The sequence below is a fragment of the Chamaea fasciata genome, unplaced genomic scaffold (genome assembly GCF_029207755.1).
Source record: "Chamaea fasciata isolate MVZ Bird 193981 ecotype frontalis unplaced genomic scaffold, bChaFas1.0.hap1 SCAF_18, whole genome shotgun sequence".
NCBI lineage: Eukaryota > Metazoa > Chordata > Aves > Passeriformes > Sylviidae > Chamaea > Chamaea fasciata.
The window spans coordinates 10,592,614-10,609,746 of NW_027094103.1; the positions used below are offsets into that span (position 1 = coordinate 10,592,614).

At 41.4% G+C, this 17,133-nt stretch overlaps 2 protein-coding genes across 4 annotated transcripts in view; one reads left to right on the plus strand and one right to left on the minus strand.

Annotated features, from left to right (window-relative positions):
- The window catches only part of KNTC1 (kinetochore associated 1), a 31,075-nt gene extending 28,249 nt beyond the window's left edge, over positions 1-2,826 (minus strand). The window contains exons 1-8 of the mRNA XM_066199523.1: positions 2,800-2,826; positions 2,204-2,335; positions 1,992-2,112; positions 1,500-1,615; positions 1,146-1,218; positions 552-629; positions 392-426; positions 51-161 (exon numbers count right to left, since the gene is read on the minus strand). Coding sequence (XP_066055620.1) covers positions 51-161; positions 392-426; positions 552-629; positions 1,146-1,218; positions 1,500-1,615; positions 1,992-2,112; positions 2,204-2,329 — 660 coding nt within the window. The 5' untranslated portion in view covers positions 2,330-2,335; positions 2,800-2,826. The remainder of the gene's footprint in view (positions 1-50; positions 162-391; positions 427-551; positions 630-1,145; positions 1,219-1,499; positions 1,616-1,991; positions 2,113-2,203; positions 2,336-2,799) is intronic.
- Positions 2,827-3,051: 225 nt separating this feature from the next.
- Positions 3,052-16,770, plus strand: RSRC2 (arginine and serine rich coiled-coil 2). 3 transcript variants are annotated; one of them, XM_066199407.1, is made up of 10 exons: positions 3,052-3,156; positions 5,569-5,725; positions 6,242-6,285; positions 8,863-9,075; positions 10,008-10,151; positions 13,522-13,644; positions 13,735-13,814; positions 14,234-14,466; positions 15,696-15,785; positions 16,101-16,770. In XM_066199407.1, exons 2-10 carry the CDS (start codon positions 5,645-5,647, stop codon positions 16,278-16,280), a joined length of 1,188 nt encoding a protein of 395 aa, XP_066055504.1. In that variant the 5' UTR covers positions 3,052-3,156; positions 5,569-5,644; the 3' UTR covers positions 16,281-16,770. The 3 variants fall into 3 exon arrangements, with proteins under 3 accessions (XP_066055504.1, XP_066055503.1, XP_066055505.1); XM_066199406.1 differs by having other exon boundaries at positions 8,885-9,075; XM_066199408.1 differs by lacking the exon at positions 3,052-3,156 and adding an exon at positions 7,187-7,265 and having other exon boundaries at positions 5,693-5,725.
- Positions 16,771-17,133: the final 363 nt, after the last annotated feature.

Genomic DNA, 17,133 nt, shown 5'->3' on the forward strand with positions numbered 1-17,133 from the left:
ATTACTGATGACACAAAATTACCTGCTATGATCATGTTCTTAGCGCTTACCCCGATTATCAAATGGATTTTGTTCTCTGAGTTGCTGATCACAAAATCCTGACAGCCCAGGTCGTGCTGCTCTCCCGTGGCAATGAAAGTTGTCTTTATCTGTCCTTGTAACTTGTGGGGTGGGAGAGGAAGGGGATGTCAAGAAACGGGGAAGAAAAAGAGTTGTTTATAGAACCAGTGGATAAAATCTCTGCTCATTTCTAAATATGCAGAAAAAGTAACAATCACAGCTAAGAGGTGGAATAATGGACTGGTAAATAGACAACGGAATGTACAGAGCAAAGTTTGGTTACAAACTCTGCACTTTTAACAATTTTACCAGTTTTGCAGGTGTTTCTTACTTGCTTTGCTGTAGTCACATCCATCTTCTCAATTGCTAAATATGAAAAAATAAAATTAAAATCAGTGTTAAATAAACTTTTTCAAAAGGCACAAAGGAAGTTTCTGAATACAGGTCTCCCTGTTCCAATGAAATCCCAAGGGGTCTGTAGCTTTTCCTACCTTCCTGTGTTTTACCAAGTGGGACACACAAAATGCAGAAGCATCCATTGCTTGTGAGAATGAACATGTGATAAACACCTAAAAAACCCAACGGAAATATTTCAAACTCAAGTATTCGAGAGCAAGTAAGGAGAAGATTTGCTTATAAACAGGAGAGTGAAATAACTGACCCCCCAAAAAATCATCTGACCAATAGATTAGACTATTTTAAACAAAAATTTGGTAATTTCCAACTAGGAGCAGAATAGTATATTCTGTTGTGACAGAACAGGGCTGGGAGCTCGTGGAACAGAAATACTGAAGTCTGATAGAAGAAGAGAAAGAATTCTTCTTTTCTAAGCATTTTCATGTGTTTAGCACAGTCTCAAAAGAAAGAGGCATTGAGTTCTGAATGTGTGTTTCCTATGGCATTTGTGAAATAATTAATGAGATAAAGAATCTTATCCAACTTTGCATTGTGCACATAAAATTAACTTTTCTTTATGCTTTTCTTATTAGTTATTTTTGTAATCTCTTTCCCTGAGAGCTATTAAAGGGGAACAAAATCACAAAAAACTCAGACAAAGGGGGAGGAAAAAACCATCCAGTTCTTACCTGCATCTGCATTATCTCTAACTAAAAAGAGATTCAAGTAAGTCTTTTCACTTGTAGATTGTTCAACCAAAATCTAAAATAGAAACAGCATAAAGACTATTATTCTGTGTTTCACTAAAAAAATTGTAATATTGGTCATCAGTTGAAACCTAAAACTTTTTTCTTTCATGAAGGTTCTTGTTTATGCATGCCATTCCTAAATAAATTTTCTTTACTCATTACTCATGGGAACAGAAGTGCCTGTTTCACCTGTTTGGTTAGAATCCACGGTCAAAAAGATAAGGATGTTTATACTTTAGTATTTGGAAGAATAATTTAAAAACCTCAAGAAATTAAGTAGAAAACTTACTGTACCTTTGTCAGCAAGGTTTGTTTTGATGGGATGTGGATAAGATGTAAACTGCCACTTCTCTCACCAACCACAAGGAATTGTTTGTCTTGACACACACCCACAACATCCACATTAGTATCTGAAAAGTTTCATGGCAAAATGTCAGATATTAATATTTGGGTTTTATGAATCAATATTAACACAAGAATTCGACAATACAGAGTCCCAGATTTCTTCAAAACAGGCTATTCTGATGAAATGAAATACAGGAAGAGGCCTCCAGGGAGTGGTTTTGGTATCCATTATTCCCACTTCAGTGAAAAGTTAGAAAAGATTCTAATCAAATTGTACTGAAATAGTTAATTGTGTCCAGAAGCCAAAATCACTTTTTATTACTTAGGTGCTTGTTATAATGCTTCCCTTTACAGGCCAGTCAGACACTTGCCATGTTTTCTAGGTATTTTAAAAGCCAGTATTCACATGCCAAGTGGAATTCCAAAGGAAAAAAACCTCACCAAACTGAATGTTCATGAGAAGAGAGAGCCCAGTGCTGTCCAAAAGTGCCACAGATCTGTCCACAACAACAATGCTGCCATGCCTGGAGCTGCGTGCATGGAGCTGAGGGTTCACAGAGACCTGGCAAGGAGAAGGTTGTTTCACACAGGAACACTTCAGGAAAAGCCCAGGTTATTAAAAAAGACAAAAGCAGAGCTTTGATGGGTCGTACCTTCTCTGAAGATGTGATTTGCAGCAGTGAATCCACCTGGTACAAGGCAGTGCCACACTCCTGTCCCAGCCCCACAGGGAGCTGCCCGGTGTCGTCGTTCAGCAGGAGCTCGATGTCGTTCCACATCTTTGCCTGGGACAAACATTTCGGGAACATCTTATAGAGCAGGCAGCTGTAAAACCTTACACGGCCACAGACAAGTTATTGGTTCGATTACTGTATGGGGACACCGTGCCAGGAGGAAGGGCCGTACAAGAAGCTTCCGAAGGATAAAACAGCGTGTTTAGAACCGAGTGGGCAGTGTGGATTCCGGCCTGGCTGAAGGCAGCTTGGGTAAAACAGATTTCGCCAACTGAATTCACTGCCAGAGTCCTCCCCACCATGCTGTGAACACCTCCTGCTCACAGGGACCCCCATCCCCTGCCCTCAGGGAACCAATGCCCCTGACAGGGGTGACAAACCCACGCTCACAGGGACCACCATCGCTCACTGCGGCTGGTGACACCCGTTTCCAGAGGGAGCCCTGCCTTACATGGTCTCCCCTATCCCTCACGGGTGACACTCTCGTGCCCTCAGGGGCCCCTCGATCCCCTCACCGGTGACACTCCCGTGCCCTGAGGACCCCCCGATCCCCTCACCGGTGACACCCCCGGAGTCCCGGCTCTCCCCTGACCGCGCCCCCTCAGCCGCTCCCGGGTTTCAATTTGGCGGGAGCCGGGACAGGCTCAACGGGTCGCGGCGGCGACCAAACCTCCGCGAAGGCGAACGCGCGTCCCCGACCCACAAGGCACCGCGCTCCCCCGCGCTCCCCCCTCAGAGCCACATCCGGGCACCCGCAGTGAGGGCGGGCGGGGCCGCGCGCGATCGCTGTGGCCGCGCAGCCGAGGGAGGTCGAGCCCTGCGAGGACGTTGCTGAGGGGCAGCGGCGGCGGCCCGGGCGCTCGGTGATGGCGGTGAGCGGCGGTGGCTGCCGGGGTTTTGGGGCGGGAGTGGCGGGGAAGGGGCTGAGGGGGCGCAGAGCCGGGGAGGGCCGGGTCGGGAGCCGTGTGCGCGGAGGCACAAAATGGCGCCCGCCGCGCCTTGGGCTGCGGCGCCATGATGGACTCGGGGAGGGGCGGCCGCGCTGCTCCCGCCGCTCCGATCCCCGTCTCCAGAAGTTTCTGTTCCGTTCCTCGGGGTTTGGAGAGAGGAGAGGACTCCCTGGGACTGAGCCCCCGTGGTTCCATGGCTTTGGGGAGAAGTGCGGTGGTTATACTGGCGTTTCTCATGGGAGCTGTGGGGCGAAGCTTCCCTCTGAGGGGAGCGACCTGATGTCTGTGCCGTGTTCAATTCTCATTTCTGTTCTTTTCTTCGCCCTCTTTCCTTGTGTTTGGTCACAGGCTTTTTTGCGTTCAATTAATTCGCTCCCGTAGTGCTTTTTATGGTTAATATCGAAGGGAAGCGCCTCTGCTGTAGTTACCACTGCCCTTCGTCTTCAAGCAGGGTCTAAGTGTAGCTTTATTTTCTCTGAAAAAATTCTGTGATCTGGTAACGTACTGGTAACGTATTTCGCCTCTGAGTTGAAGAATCAGTAAGAGTTACCAGAGACTTAACTGTTGTGGTTAATTTTTTCAAGAGTTGTTAAATAGTTTTGCGTGTTAAAAAACCTCCAAGAGCAAAAAAACAAGCAAACAAACAGGGCTTGAAAGTGATAAAACTTTTTAAAGCTGGCTTAAAACATTTTTGCGGTGCCTAATCTGATAGTTAAAGTTCTTGTCTTGAAAGTTCGATCAGTGGTGAAACAGAACGGGGACTTTAAACTTCTGGAAAAAATTAATTATTTTTTAATTTTTTTTTTTTTGGTCGTTGTTGTTGTTATATAACTTAGCCCTGATAAGAATAAGATACATTTTTCTGTAAGAGGACTTCGGTTATGTCCTTTGGATTTGCATTTAGATTAAAGATACTACTACTATCCTTTAAAGTGTAGGTGAGGAGCTTATTCAAGGTAACATTGAGCCTGTGGCCAGTCTGAGAACTGAGAATAATCTCAGGGAATTCTCTCAGGTTTTTAATTGCTGGGTTGTTTTTTTTTTTTTTTTTTTGTAGCACAGAGATTTCCCTCAGGTGCAGAGCACGAGGGCACTAATGAGCAGCGCTGTGTAAATAATGAGATTGGTAGCCTTGGAAAATATGGCACTGGGCTCAGTTTCACGTGGGTAGTGTGTTTTAAATCCCAGCTAATTTACACTCGGTAGTAGCTGAAATATAAATCCAAATATTCACCTGTGGCATGCAGTGGAGAGAGTCTACCATTAGCACATTCTATACTAATGGCAATTTGTAATACCTCTTGAGGTTTAAGGAAAAGTAGCTGCTTTTTTTTTTCAAAGCAATGGCTATAAATGAGCATTTGAGAGGTTTCCATGTGTCTTGTTCAGTTTGCAAACTGTCCTGCAAGTTGCAGCTGGTGGAAAACTGCAGGTTCAAGTCCTCTGCTACATTAAATTATCTTCCTGAATAATAATTCTGGGCCAGGTGATGTCCTTGGTGACGTGTTCTGCAGCCCCACGTTGTCCAGAAGGTTTGGTTCTGAGTGGCACAGAGGAGATGAGAACAAGAGCAGTGAACCTGTAAAACCGTTAATGAGAGCACATTCCCCTTCTCAGTGTTTGCCTTTTCTCTCTGTTCCTTCCAGTGCGTTGTACACCAGTTGTTCTCATTTACCTCTCACACACTGAGTCACAGAGTGTCTTTGATTTACAAAATCAGTTTTTGGATTTATTCTTCCTACATCAGGGTTTAGAAGGAGTGCAGGAACATCTTGGTTTTCATTATCTGATAAAAATGTTATCTTTGAACAGGTGTAAGGGACCTGTGTGTGCTGTCACACAAATAAATATTTTTGCAGAGATACTGCTGAGGTGTTTCCTCATTCCAGAGTGAGCTGCCTGACCCTAACACAGTGCACCTGACTGCATTTCCCTTCAAAATTCATTCCATGCTTCAGAACACTCTGAGGGTTTTGTGCTGTGCCTCAGTAATGCCCAAATTTGTTTGATCTACAAACACCATTTAGAGAAAACTCTGCCTCAGAGCGTGGTGTTACTGACACTCTCAGAAGTACATGGGAAAGGTCAAGTTTAATGTACTGAGAGAGCAAAGTGTGAACTTCATATCAGTTCTCTTTATTAAAATCTTGGAAAATCAATCTGCATGCAGTTATATAAAGCTATTGCCTAATCATGAGGTGAACACAGCATTGTCTTTATCAAAAAAAAAAAAAGATAAGATGTATCTTCAGAGGAAGTGTGGGGCAAATTGGTTTTTTCTTGGTTTTCAGTCCTAAGCTTCTGTTTCATAAAAAATTCTGTCTTCATGTGTAGGGTAGTGATACAGAACGAGATGGAGTAGTCCCAGAAAAATCCTCTCCAGAAAGAGAGAAGAAAAAGGAACAGTCAGATGCCTCCAGTTCTCCCAGAACATCGAAGCATCACTACTCGAGGTCACGTTCACGGTCAAGGGAACGGAGACGGAAATCAGGTACGGTGTCGATGGAGGCAAATTGCTTGTGGAGCTGGATTCTCTTAGAAGCAGTTCTGGGAAAAACAGACAGACTTAGCCCTAGTAACGTGTTAGAATTGGGGAAAAAAAAATGGATCTGCTGAGGATAAAGGTCTTATCAGTGTTGAGGGGATCAGGGAGGGGGAACATGGTCAGACCACACCAAACAGGAAACTGTTCCCATTTTGTTTCATTTTGATTAGATAAGTGTAGACTGGGATAGTTTTGAAGAGCTCTAACAAGAATCAGGTAACCTAGCAGAAGAACATGATTGGAGTATGATGTGGGTTAGTTTTTCACTGTCAGAGCTAAATAAATGCAAAGCACTGGGACTAGCAGCCAGAGTTTGCTTTCTGCAGTAGATACTCAAATAGTGCTGTTTGTTTTTTTTAAATCAATTTTAAGGGATGTAATTATTGAAAGGAGCTAGAAAGATTATAGCCAGGCGATTGCCTCTTTATCTTGGTAAATGACAATAAGTGTTTTCTTTTCCAGATACTGAAGGAAGAAAACACAGAAGCCGGAGCAGAAGCAAAGAGGTAATTAACACTTTGTAGCGTTTAGGTAATTGTACATCTTAAAAAGTATCTTGTAGTAATGCACATATGTGTAAACTTATATAAATGACTTTATGGTAAGTACAAGAAATTGAAAATGTTAAGCTTAAAATGGATATGGAGAGCCTTTCGTAGTGAAGCATGATTGCAGCCATCATGTTGACAAGGTAATAGTTTTATAGAAAATGCTTTCAGAAACTAGTAACTTAATTTCTTTCTTTTTTTTTTTTTTATTTTTAATTTTTGTGGAAACAGCCAAAAGAGAGAGTTCATGCGGAGAAGTAGAATGGTGTTCTTGATCACTTTTACAGAGCTTCCATTATCCAAAAGCCTTGGGTGGCTTTGTTCCTGGCCAGTATTCAGGACTTTGAATAATACATACCTGTCTACTTGGGTGTATTAAAAATAATTCCCCATCGGCCTGAGCTCTGTTTATTGCATCCTTTAATTGTAAAGGCTGTCATAACTTGACAAACAAGCTGAGTCAGCTGGAAATGTGACACTAGCAGCAAAAATTTCAGAGGGCTGTCTCTTAAAATAAATACATAAGTGTGTGTGTGTGGATATACAGGGGAGTGAGAAGAGACAGCATCAATAATGCCTTAAAAATAACTGGCTCACACACCAGAGAAGAGCTGAAACAAGCAAACCAGGAGCATCGAGATAGTCATAAAGAAGCTTAAGCTGTGTGGGGCAATAGGCTGGGAAAGATCAGGCACTTTTTAACCTCAAACCCAGGTCAGGAACTTCTTCCCCCATTCCAATGGAAGCTCTGTTAAAAAAAAGAAAAAGGAGGAAAGAAAAATCTAGGCGAGTTTTTGTGAAATTGAATAATATATTGTTTAGCTCACATGATAACATTTCTATAATAAATCATACTCAGCGTGCTAATGCGCGAAGAGACTGAACTGAAGACGCTGCAGACTCAGATAGCAAAATTATAAGCCCTACTTCATGATAAGGTAACTATTAGTCATTCAAACTCATATTTCCCTTAAAAATATCTTAAATCCGTTATGGGATATAATGGTGGTTTTATTACGAAGTGTGTGTCTGAAAGATGTGAAAAAAAAATTCTAAGATTCTCTGTAATTATTTTTTAAAAAAAGGTGTTTAGAATCCTGTCCAGTGCTTTGCCAGGCTGTTGGATCTAATCTTACATAATTTATTTAGCAGCTTTTAAGTTTTGCAGAGTGAACAGATGAGAAATGGTCTCCCACAGTAGATGTACTGTTGTCATTCATTTGCAGGATTAAGCTCTGTAGACTAAATGCTGAATATCAGTAATTCTTCTTAGTATATATGTGAGAGCAACTGCTTACATAAATATATACTTAAAATTAGTGTTACAGGTAACCTCAGATGTAACAACTGATTATTAAAGGAGCTAAGAATAAAATACTGTGAAAGAAGGAAAATTATCTAGTGTTCTTGTTTACTTGAAGAGCAATAATCAAATATATTTAGAAATGGATGCATGTTAATAAAGAATTAGGCTTGGGCTAGTGGGTATAAACCAATTATAGCACCATCTCCAGACTCATTTGAGAGAGAGTTCTGATGGAAGAAAAGGTTTTTATGAGTAGTTAACAGATGTAGACAAGCAAGGAAACAACTTTTGAATAATTGGGGTTTCTCTAAAATGAATGTATCATGATCAGTTTGTGACTCGAGCAGAACATTATTTAAATGTAAGAATTAAGTGGGCTATGCTTGTGTGCTAGAAAGGTTTCAAAACACACGGGATATATTAAGAAAGGGTGTTGATGTCACGACACAGTCTCTAAGGAAAGCACTGGCAAAAATCAGGCCTGACCTTGCTAAATATTTTTGGCATTGCAGCTATAAAAAGACTTTTTTTTTTTTTTTTTTTTTTTTAAGAGGCACTGCAGGAAGGAATTGCGGTATAGTGGAGCAGCATATCTGTAATTTAAAACTACTGTGGGAAGTCTGAGTGATGCATGTTCGTTTGAAATACTAAAAATGGGGTCTCAGCCATGTAAATTATCACTTTGCTTTGTAAAAACTGTTGGAAGTTACTTGAAGAGAGTTTTGCTGTGGAAAATTATTACCTAATGATGACTAGAAGTTTTTTTTTTTGGTTCTAAAATCAAAATAGTTTGTCTGGAACTACGTGTGGATTTTAGTAACTTTCTACATGGAAGGCTCAGGCAAATATTAAATAGTCACTGCAACTGTGTTTATATATATGCATATTCATAAATTGTCGGTTCTTTAAGATAGGTACTTAAGTGCTTGGAATGGAGACAGTTGAAAATGACAGGTTTTTTTGTTACAATGCTCTGAGTCTTATATGGAAGCACTGTAATGATACCTGGATGGCTACCTTAAAAATCTTTTATAGACAGTGGGAGGAGGGAAAAGGGGGAAAAATGCTAGTGTGCTTTTGCAACTTTGGGTAGTTGGTGGCATTAGGTAAAGCAGCCGTGGCTCATGATTGAGTCACACTCCTAAGGTTACTAATGTTGCATCACAACTTAGCATTTTTATCTTCTGATACCCATACTAACTCTCTTTGTTGCACTATTTTCCTGAAAGAACCAACTTCTTCTTAAAACAGGCAAGAAGACATGAATCCAAAGAGAAGTCCTCCAAGAAGCACAAATCTGAAGACCACAATGACAAAGAACATTCTTCTGACAAGGGAAGAGATAGCCTAAATTCATCTGAAAATGGTGAGGAGAGGCACAAACGCAAAGAGAGGAAATCATCCAGAGGGAGGAGTCATTCCAGATCCAGGTCTCGGGAAAGGTAAGTTGTTGTATGTGATTATTGTGTAAGTGCATCTCCAAAAGCCATGTTTGGAATTACTGTAGAGTTCTGAAATACAGCTGAGTTCCATTCCTGACCTAGTGTAAAGCTTCAGTTTATATTGCGTGTTTCAGTTTTCACTGGGTAGTGCATTTGTAGATAGGTTTTTTTTGCAGATTGGTTTGAAGTAAAAGTACAAAATAGCACAAAGACTTCATGTAGGGATGTCTCTCATGTTTGTAATTGGTGTAGAAAATATTAAACAGAGTATTCAATGTACCTTATTGTCAGTGACAGGAAAGCAAATACACCTTACAGTGGCATGGCTCTTTACCTCCTAAATCCTGAGCTTCCTCAGAGGGAGTGCTGGCCAATCCTCCTTGCCTGGTAGCCCACCCAGCACATTTTGAGGGTAGGAAAACTGCCTGGGACAAGCAAGCTGCCAGCAGAACTTCTCCCATTGTAGCTGAGGGATGTCCAACAAACATGGTAGCAAGGAACAGGCTGAGGGACTGGATGTGACTCACAGGTTGGAACTTGGGCACCTCTTCCCTAAGGTCTCTGAAAACCATGGAGAGGAGCAGGGTTGTGTTGCCTTGGATTTAAGAGTCCTGCATGAGAGTAGTTTGCCCTTGTACTTGTTTTGAGATGTATGCTTTAATGAACAACTGAAGATAGCAGTGTTGATGGGTATGGTAATTTACAGAAACTGCAGCTCAGCTGGTGGTGGGGTTTGGTTCCTTTCCCATTTCATCCCTTAGACCTACAGCTTAACGTCTTCAAGGCCTGAGCATTTCCATGTGTAGTTTGCAGTCTCCCCACCCTGCCTCATGCATTTTTGCCCTGTGGTGACGAATCCATGTGTAAATCCTTAAGTACAAAGTGCATTTGAACACAAGAACACGTTTAAGGATCCGGGGCGTGTGTTTCAGACGTCATCGTAGTAGAAGTCGTGATAGGAAAAAATCCCGATCCCGCAGCAGAGAGAGAAAGCGACGGATCAGATCTCGCTCTAGATCAAGATCTAGACACAGACATAGAAGCAGAAGTAAAAGCAGAACTAGGAGCAGAAGCAGGTAAGTGTTACCTTCCATTTATGTGGTAATGTTTGGTTGGACGTTCTGTGGTGGGCTGGTGTGATGGGTTTGCCAGTTAATGTCTGTTCAGTGCAGTTAAAGGTGTTGGGCTTTCTCTCAGCTGCACTGAGAGTGGGTTCAGGACTGGGTGGGTTGCTTGGTCTTACAGAAACATTTGTCCTAAACAGCTGCAGCATCTCAAGCTCTTGGCTTTTCATAGTGTGACTTCTTGGTAGTAATAGTATTTAAGTGGGAAGAACTGAAGAATAAGATACAGGTGACCCTTTGCTCTCTTTGATACAATAGTGTGGTTGGCATTCTGCTGTATTTATCCCTTCAGTTTGTGTGCATATGAAGGAAGGAAAGTTCAACTGGGAATCACTGGCTGTCAGAGCATATACACAAATCAGAAGCTAATTCTGATCAGCTTCACAAAGTTAACTTAATTTTTCTGTGAAGTGGCAATTGGTGTGGTGTTAAGGTAAATTTTGGTTCGGGTGGATTATTTCTGATATGAATGTACTCTTCAGTGTTAGTGATTACCAGCTCCTCTTTATCAGGTTCAGCCTGAGAATATTTGTCACATTAATTTTTCTCCCCAAGTGCTTTGATTTCTTCCTTAAATTCTGGAAGCACTTGATCTAGACACACACTGGCTTGGTCTGGGTCTCTTTGCCAGAGCTGAGATTCCATACCTCACTTGGGATCTGCTGGAGTTGCCATTTTCATCACTGTGTAGAAGTTAATGTTTTTTTCAATACTGATAATGCATTCAGTATTTTGGTGTAGGGTCTCTATATCACCTTTGCATTCTTAATGCCCTGTAGGATTTTCTCAGTGGTGAAATTGAAATACAACTTAATGACTGCTACAGATGTTTCGTTGAAAGTAGTTTGAGTGAAAATCAGTGTCCCTGCAGAGTTGCAAGAAAGTGTTGACTGTTCAGTTCTCTTAATAGTGTTTTCACCAGAATATTTTAAATTTTTCTATGACTGGTTATGACTACTCAGCATTACAGTGGAACATTGGAGTCTTAACAATCCCACTGGTGTAGTGCTACAACATCCCTTGTGAAACTGTTCAGAAGACTTACCTTTCTGGAGAAGTAGTTGAATTACCTGGTTTGTGTCATGTTTTTGGCATGCACTTTCTACCAAACATTGAGCTGGGGTGAGTAGAGCTGGGTCTGCAGTTGGTACATGTTACTTGCATTTAATGGTGTTTAAGCTACATTTAGCATGTTGTCCAAGGCTTCAGCTCCCTATTTTTTTCAGTTACTGTAGATAATGTGATCTGTTTAAAAGTCACTTTGAGCATTGTATGTAATGGCTCCGTGAAAACTTCATGTCCCAGAATAGATTTTGGCTTCTGCAGTGGCATTCAAATTACCTGAAACAGAACATCAAATGTGGGAGGAACAAGTAAGGGATGGTCATAGCTTAGGAATTTCTCCAGCTGGAAACAGGCCTTGTGGGATGCTGGTGGACATACTGCAAGAATCCTTTCCTTTTAAGTATTGTTTGTGTCTCACAAATCCTAGAGAACGGAAGTAAATGAGGCATAAGTCTTTTTATCTGGAGCTGGAACACTTCATCAAGTTCAGGGCTCAGACAGAGCCTGGAGAAGATGGTGACTTATGGGGCAATCCTCAAGGCAAACTCTGCACAAGGCAGATGAATGGGATGTGAAAATCTACCCCATTAAAACTCACCTATGAAAGGAATTGCCTCCTACCTGACATGCAGTTTTTGTGTTACAGTGAGCAGGCTGTGACAGAAACATTTGTACGTAGCAAAGCTTGACCTTCTCTTGATGGTTCTTTGCATAATCTCAAGCTCAGATTTGCAGGTGATCTGTCCTCAGGGGTATTTAAACCAATCCTTTGGTTTGTGAGTGCCTAAAACCTCCTGGCAGTTCTTCAGGAGTGTGGCTCTGATTAAATGCTAGGTGGAAAACGTGACTCCAGCTGCTTGTTTCAAATGGAAATACTTCAATACAAAAGCTCAAATATTTATTTCCTTGATGTTTACCAGTGCAATAATGCATCACAGACCAAAGACAAGACCAAACTACAATAGTCAGCACGGGAAAAATGAAGGTATCTTTGAAACATGCATTACATCTTATCTCAGGAATGCAGATCTGTCACTTCCCAGTGCCTGAATCTGCATCTTGTCATCTTCTCTGAAAAGATAAGTCTTGCCTCCTTTGTATTCTACCAGATTTGTCATGTAAACAAGGATCTTTTTGTAACTTCAGTCTGCATTTCATGATGTTTGTAGATGCTGCCCAGGTTATAAACAGAAGAAAGAGAATATCTGTATGCCATGGAAAGTGGCTGTTGTCAAGTTAGCCATTATCCCCAGTTAACTGTTGCCTCAAATGGGTGATAATAACATTTAAGTTAAAAAATTACAGAAACACCTTTGTGCATCTCAATTTAGTGGTTATGGCAAATCTGGGGAAAGTGTGAGTGATAGCTCCTGTAAGTTAAGCTTTGTTGAGCACTTCCAGTGTCTGTGACTTTGTTTGAAACACCAGCGTCGGAGGCTTAAACTCGGATAAACCCTTATGTCGTGTAGTGTAGATATTGATGATCCTGGCACAGAGAACTGCTGCTAATAGTACTTTTTATACATGATTTGAGTAGTTGTTGTTTAGAGGGGATTAGATACAGATGTCCTAAGAATGACTCCTGCTTGGAAGGAGATGGGGAGAAGGTTAGTGAAGAAGAGTTGAATTGAATGTTTTGGTATTTTGCTTAAAAATATGTTTTAACTGGGTTCTTTTCAGATAGTCAGGCTCCAGGTAATTCATGCTTCAGAGTTCTCTTTTCAAGAGAAACCCAAGACAAATCACATGTTCATCTTAGCAGACTCCCTCAAAGCACATTTAGGGGAGAGGATACAGAGGGGAGAGTAACAGTAATTTCCTGGAGTACTATTCCACTTCTTAAATTGGGCCTCTTCAAAATGCTCCTTATTAACATAATTACAGTGCTTTGAGGTCTTATGGTTTTAAAACATTCTTCTAGCTTGATTCATTCAAGTTCTCTTGCAATTTTTACCAGAAATTAGATAATTTTCCTTGGATTTAGGATCTCTAGAGCAGATCTATTTGTTCTGAGCACTGAGTATGAGAGGGTAAATGAAGACCCAGAACTGCACATTTTGTTACAGCTGGAAATCTTCAGTTTTAGCTCTGTGTTGTTACAAGACGATTGTTTCAGTATAAACTCTCCAAAAGCTTTTCTTTAGAGCTCCAAATGAATCATAAAAGCAAATTTTCAATGCTGTGATCAAATACTTGATGAAATATTAAGCTGCACGTGTACCTTCATTGTTTTAGCAAGTGTTCAATTTGGTTACAGAGAGCGAAAGAAAAGGATCGAAAAGCCGCGAAGGTTCAGCCGGAGCCACAGCCGGAGTCCGAGCCCGCCGCCTTTCCGGGGACGAAACACAGCTATGGATGCACAGGAAGCCTTAGCCAGAAGGTCAGAAATTGTGATTTTCATGATATGTGACATGAAGAAGTTCTTGATGTTGATTTTGCATGTTTAAATTATTCTTTTGTGTACCTCTAGGCTGGAAAGAGCCAAGAAATTGCAAGAGCAGAGAGAGAAGGAAATGGTTGAAAAACAGAAGCAACAGGAGATGGCTGCAGGTAGTGCATGCTAAAACTAAAAATAAGAAACAAAACCCCAACAAAAATGATTGGGATTTTTATTACTTGCTGAGTGTACAAGAAAAATGTTGTATGTTGGCCTGTTAAATGATTTCATGATGGCCATTGGGCTGCTACTTGCTCGGGGGTATTTAGAGCCACAAGATGCATTAGCTCACTTCTGGTTCTTACTTACTAAAACTACTGGAGACATGTTCCTTAGCTTAGAAATCACATATATTTTATCACACATTTATCATCTGTGCACTTGCACCTTCCGTTGAAGGGAAGCATTTGAGGCGTTTGACTTTTTTATTTGGTTCTGGGGCAGGTCGGTGGTTGGTTTTTGTGTGTTTTGGGTTTTTTTTTTTTCCCCCAAAGTCTGAAGTTGTTTGTAGCAAGTTCCCTTTGTCCCTCAGCGGCCGCAGCCACAGGAGGCTCTGTCATCAACGTGGCCGCTCTGCTGGCGTCGGGGACACAAGTGACCCCTCAGATCGCCATGGCAGCTCAGATGGCAGCGCTGCAGGCCAAGGCACTGGCAGAGACTGGCATTGCAGTGCCCAGCTACTACAACCCAGCAGCTGTGAACCCTATGAAGTTTGCTGAGCAAGAGAAGAAGCGGAAGATGCTTTGGCAAGGCAAAAAGGAAGGGGTAATGCTGGCTTTTCTTACCATCATCATCTTGTTTGGGGATATCTTGGACTCGGTTTGAGGATGCTCATGAGTGTTATTTCCAGTTTTCTTGTCTCTTAGCAAATTCTAATATCAACCTGAAGTTAAACTTCAGTAAAGCTGGGAGTTGGACTTTGATGATCCTTTGTGGGTCCCTTCCAACTCAGAATATTCTGTGATTTATAAGTGAAAGGACTAGTATAGTCCTTCAGTGATAAATAGTTGTGACACAAGACTCAAGGAAACCCCAAATGTCAAAAGGCTTCAGAGGTATAGTTATATCTTAGTGCTATTTTTGTGAGTTTCCCTACAACTTGGAATTAAATGTCAAATCCAGATGGTCTCCCTTTACTGGGAAGGGATGGCTAAGGTAAGGAATGTATAACCTCTCCTTTCTGGGACTGTAGAGGTTTCTCCTGTGGTGGTTGTGCCTCTCCAAGTGCAAATTTCACAGACAAGTCTGTCGGCCTTGCTGATAACTTTTCAGGAGCAGAGTAATGTAATATTTACCTTAACAAAAGTCCTAAATACAGATAAGCCTTCAGGCTTTTGTGCTGTGTCAAATGCCTTTGCAATTAATGAAGTAAGAAAGGCACCTGGGGCAGTTGCTTTTTCAAAAAGTTACTGGATTTGAGTAGAGCTTTTGCCTGCTGATACTGTGGAAGAAATGGCTACTTTAATATTTGTATTTTTGTCTTTTGTTACTCTGGTATAGAGGTCTTTGTTAGTGTTGCTTCCATCTTGCAGCAGTTACACAACAAGCTCCCTTACCTTTACAGACTGTTCCATAAGATGTGAAAAACCAGTTTCCATGGCAATGGTGGGAGACAAAAGGGAGAGCAGGAGAACTCTCAGTGCTCTCTGGGCAGTTCTTCCTGAATTGTGCTGCATATTGATTAATTGCAAGAAACAAATTCATTTTTTCTATCATTTACTTCAAGCCTGAATTCCAAGTAGGCTTCCAGACCTTTGGAAATGCCAAGGGAAGGAACATAGCTGTGCTTTGAACACCATGGTTAGGTAGGCTTCCCTCACAAAGAGCTCCTGTGAGGATGCTGCAGGAGGAATGTCAGACTTGGAAACCTTTTACTTGCAGCTCTGGTACAGAATGGCTTTGTCTTTAGCACTGCTCCTTTGCTTGCTGCTCTATTGTGCTATTAATGGAATCTTATGTAAAAAGGTGACACATCTTTTTTTTAATCTGAACAGGATAAATCACAGTCTGCAGAAATATGGGAAAAACTAAATTTTGGAAACAAGGACCAAAATGTCAAATTCAGAAAACTGATGGGCATTAAGGTAAAGAATTCTGAGTATGTAATTAAGTTTATTAATTGCATGGTAATGATTTTACTTTTTTTATTCAAGTGTACCTTAGCCAGTAAAATTTTAAGTTAACCTGATGTAGTTAAGAGCTTTTAAACATTTATTAAGTTCAAAAGCAGCATTCAAACTTGAGTTTAATTCAAAAAGCAACTGGGTGGACACATGTGTGTTTCTTGACAAGAGAAAATCTGCATGTTGCAGCAATAAACCCAAAAGCTTGAATTCTTACTTCCGTAAGAATTTGTGAACCTCACTGGCCCAGAGCTGATGTTTGTATTGTGTTTCTAGAGCGAGGATGAAGCTGGCTGCAGTTCCGTGGATGAGGAGAGTTACAAAACACTGAAGCAGCAGGAGGAGGTGTTCAGAAATCTGGATGCACAGTATGAAATGGCGAGATCACAGACTCACACGCAAAGAGGAATGGGATTAGGGTTCACATCTTCCATGAGAGGAATGGATGCAGTTTGAAAAATGGAAAAAAAAAAAAACCCCAAACAAAACAGAAGGCTGTTTTTGAAGTTTGGGACTGTGGAAGGTTCTTGTTCACATGTTGGGTCCTTGTTCACCAAAAAGCTAGCATTCTAGCTTGCATGGGTGTTGCATTGACTTTAATTTATTGAAAAATACAATTTTTTTTGTAAATATCAGATTAGTGATACTGGTGTTAGTGTTGTAATGAGGTTATACCCACTTCCATTAAACTTGACAGAACTAGAGGAGGACAGTATTTTTTAGTTAAAAGTTCTACTTTTCAAACCAAGCAGTAATGGGATGAGCTCATACATGGATATTTCGTGTCCACTGTCTTGTGTACTTTTGTACTTTAACCTTGTACAGTTATTTTCAATTGAAACATGAAAGAAACATTGTGTAGATGTTATTTAGCGGTCTGGGCCAATAGGCACATAATCCAGTGCAAAAAAACTGGTTAATAATAAAGACATTTTTTTTCTCTAAAGTTACATAGTAATTTGTCTTTCGGGCCAAACTCCCATAAGCCAGTTAAGAGAAGGGAAAACTTAGGGAGTTTTTGCTTCGGTTCTTTTGAAGTAGGATTTGCCTAAAATATCAAAGTGAGGGGCCTTGCTGCAGACGCCCTCCTTCAAATACTTTTGTCCTGCACGGTGCTGCTGCCCCACCTATCTCTACCGCTCAGACCTTCTCAGAAGAGGAAGAAAAACTCCCAAAACCGGGAGCGGTGCCGGATCTGGGAGCAGGAGCCCGTCCTCCATTGTGAGTACGGCAAGCGCTGCGGCGCTGGTGCCGCGCCGCCTACACCTCCCAGCGTGCAGCGCGCCTCGCCGCCACCCGCCCGTGTAGT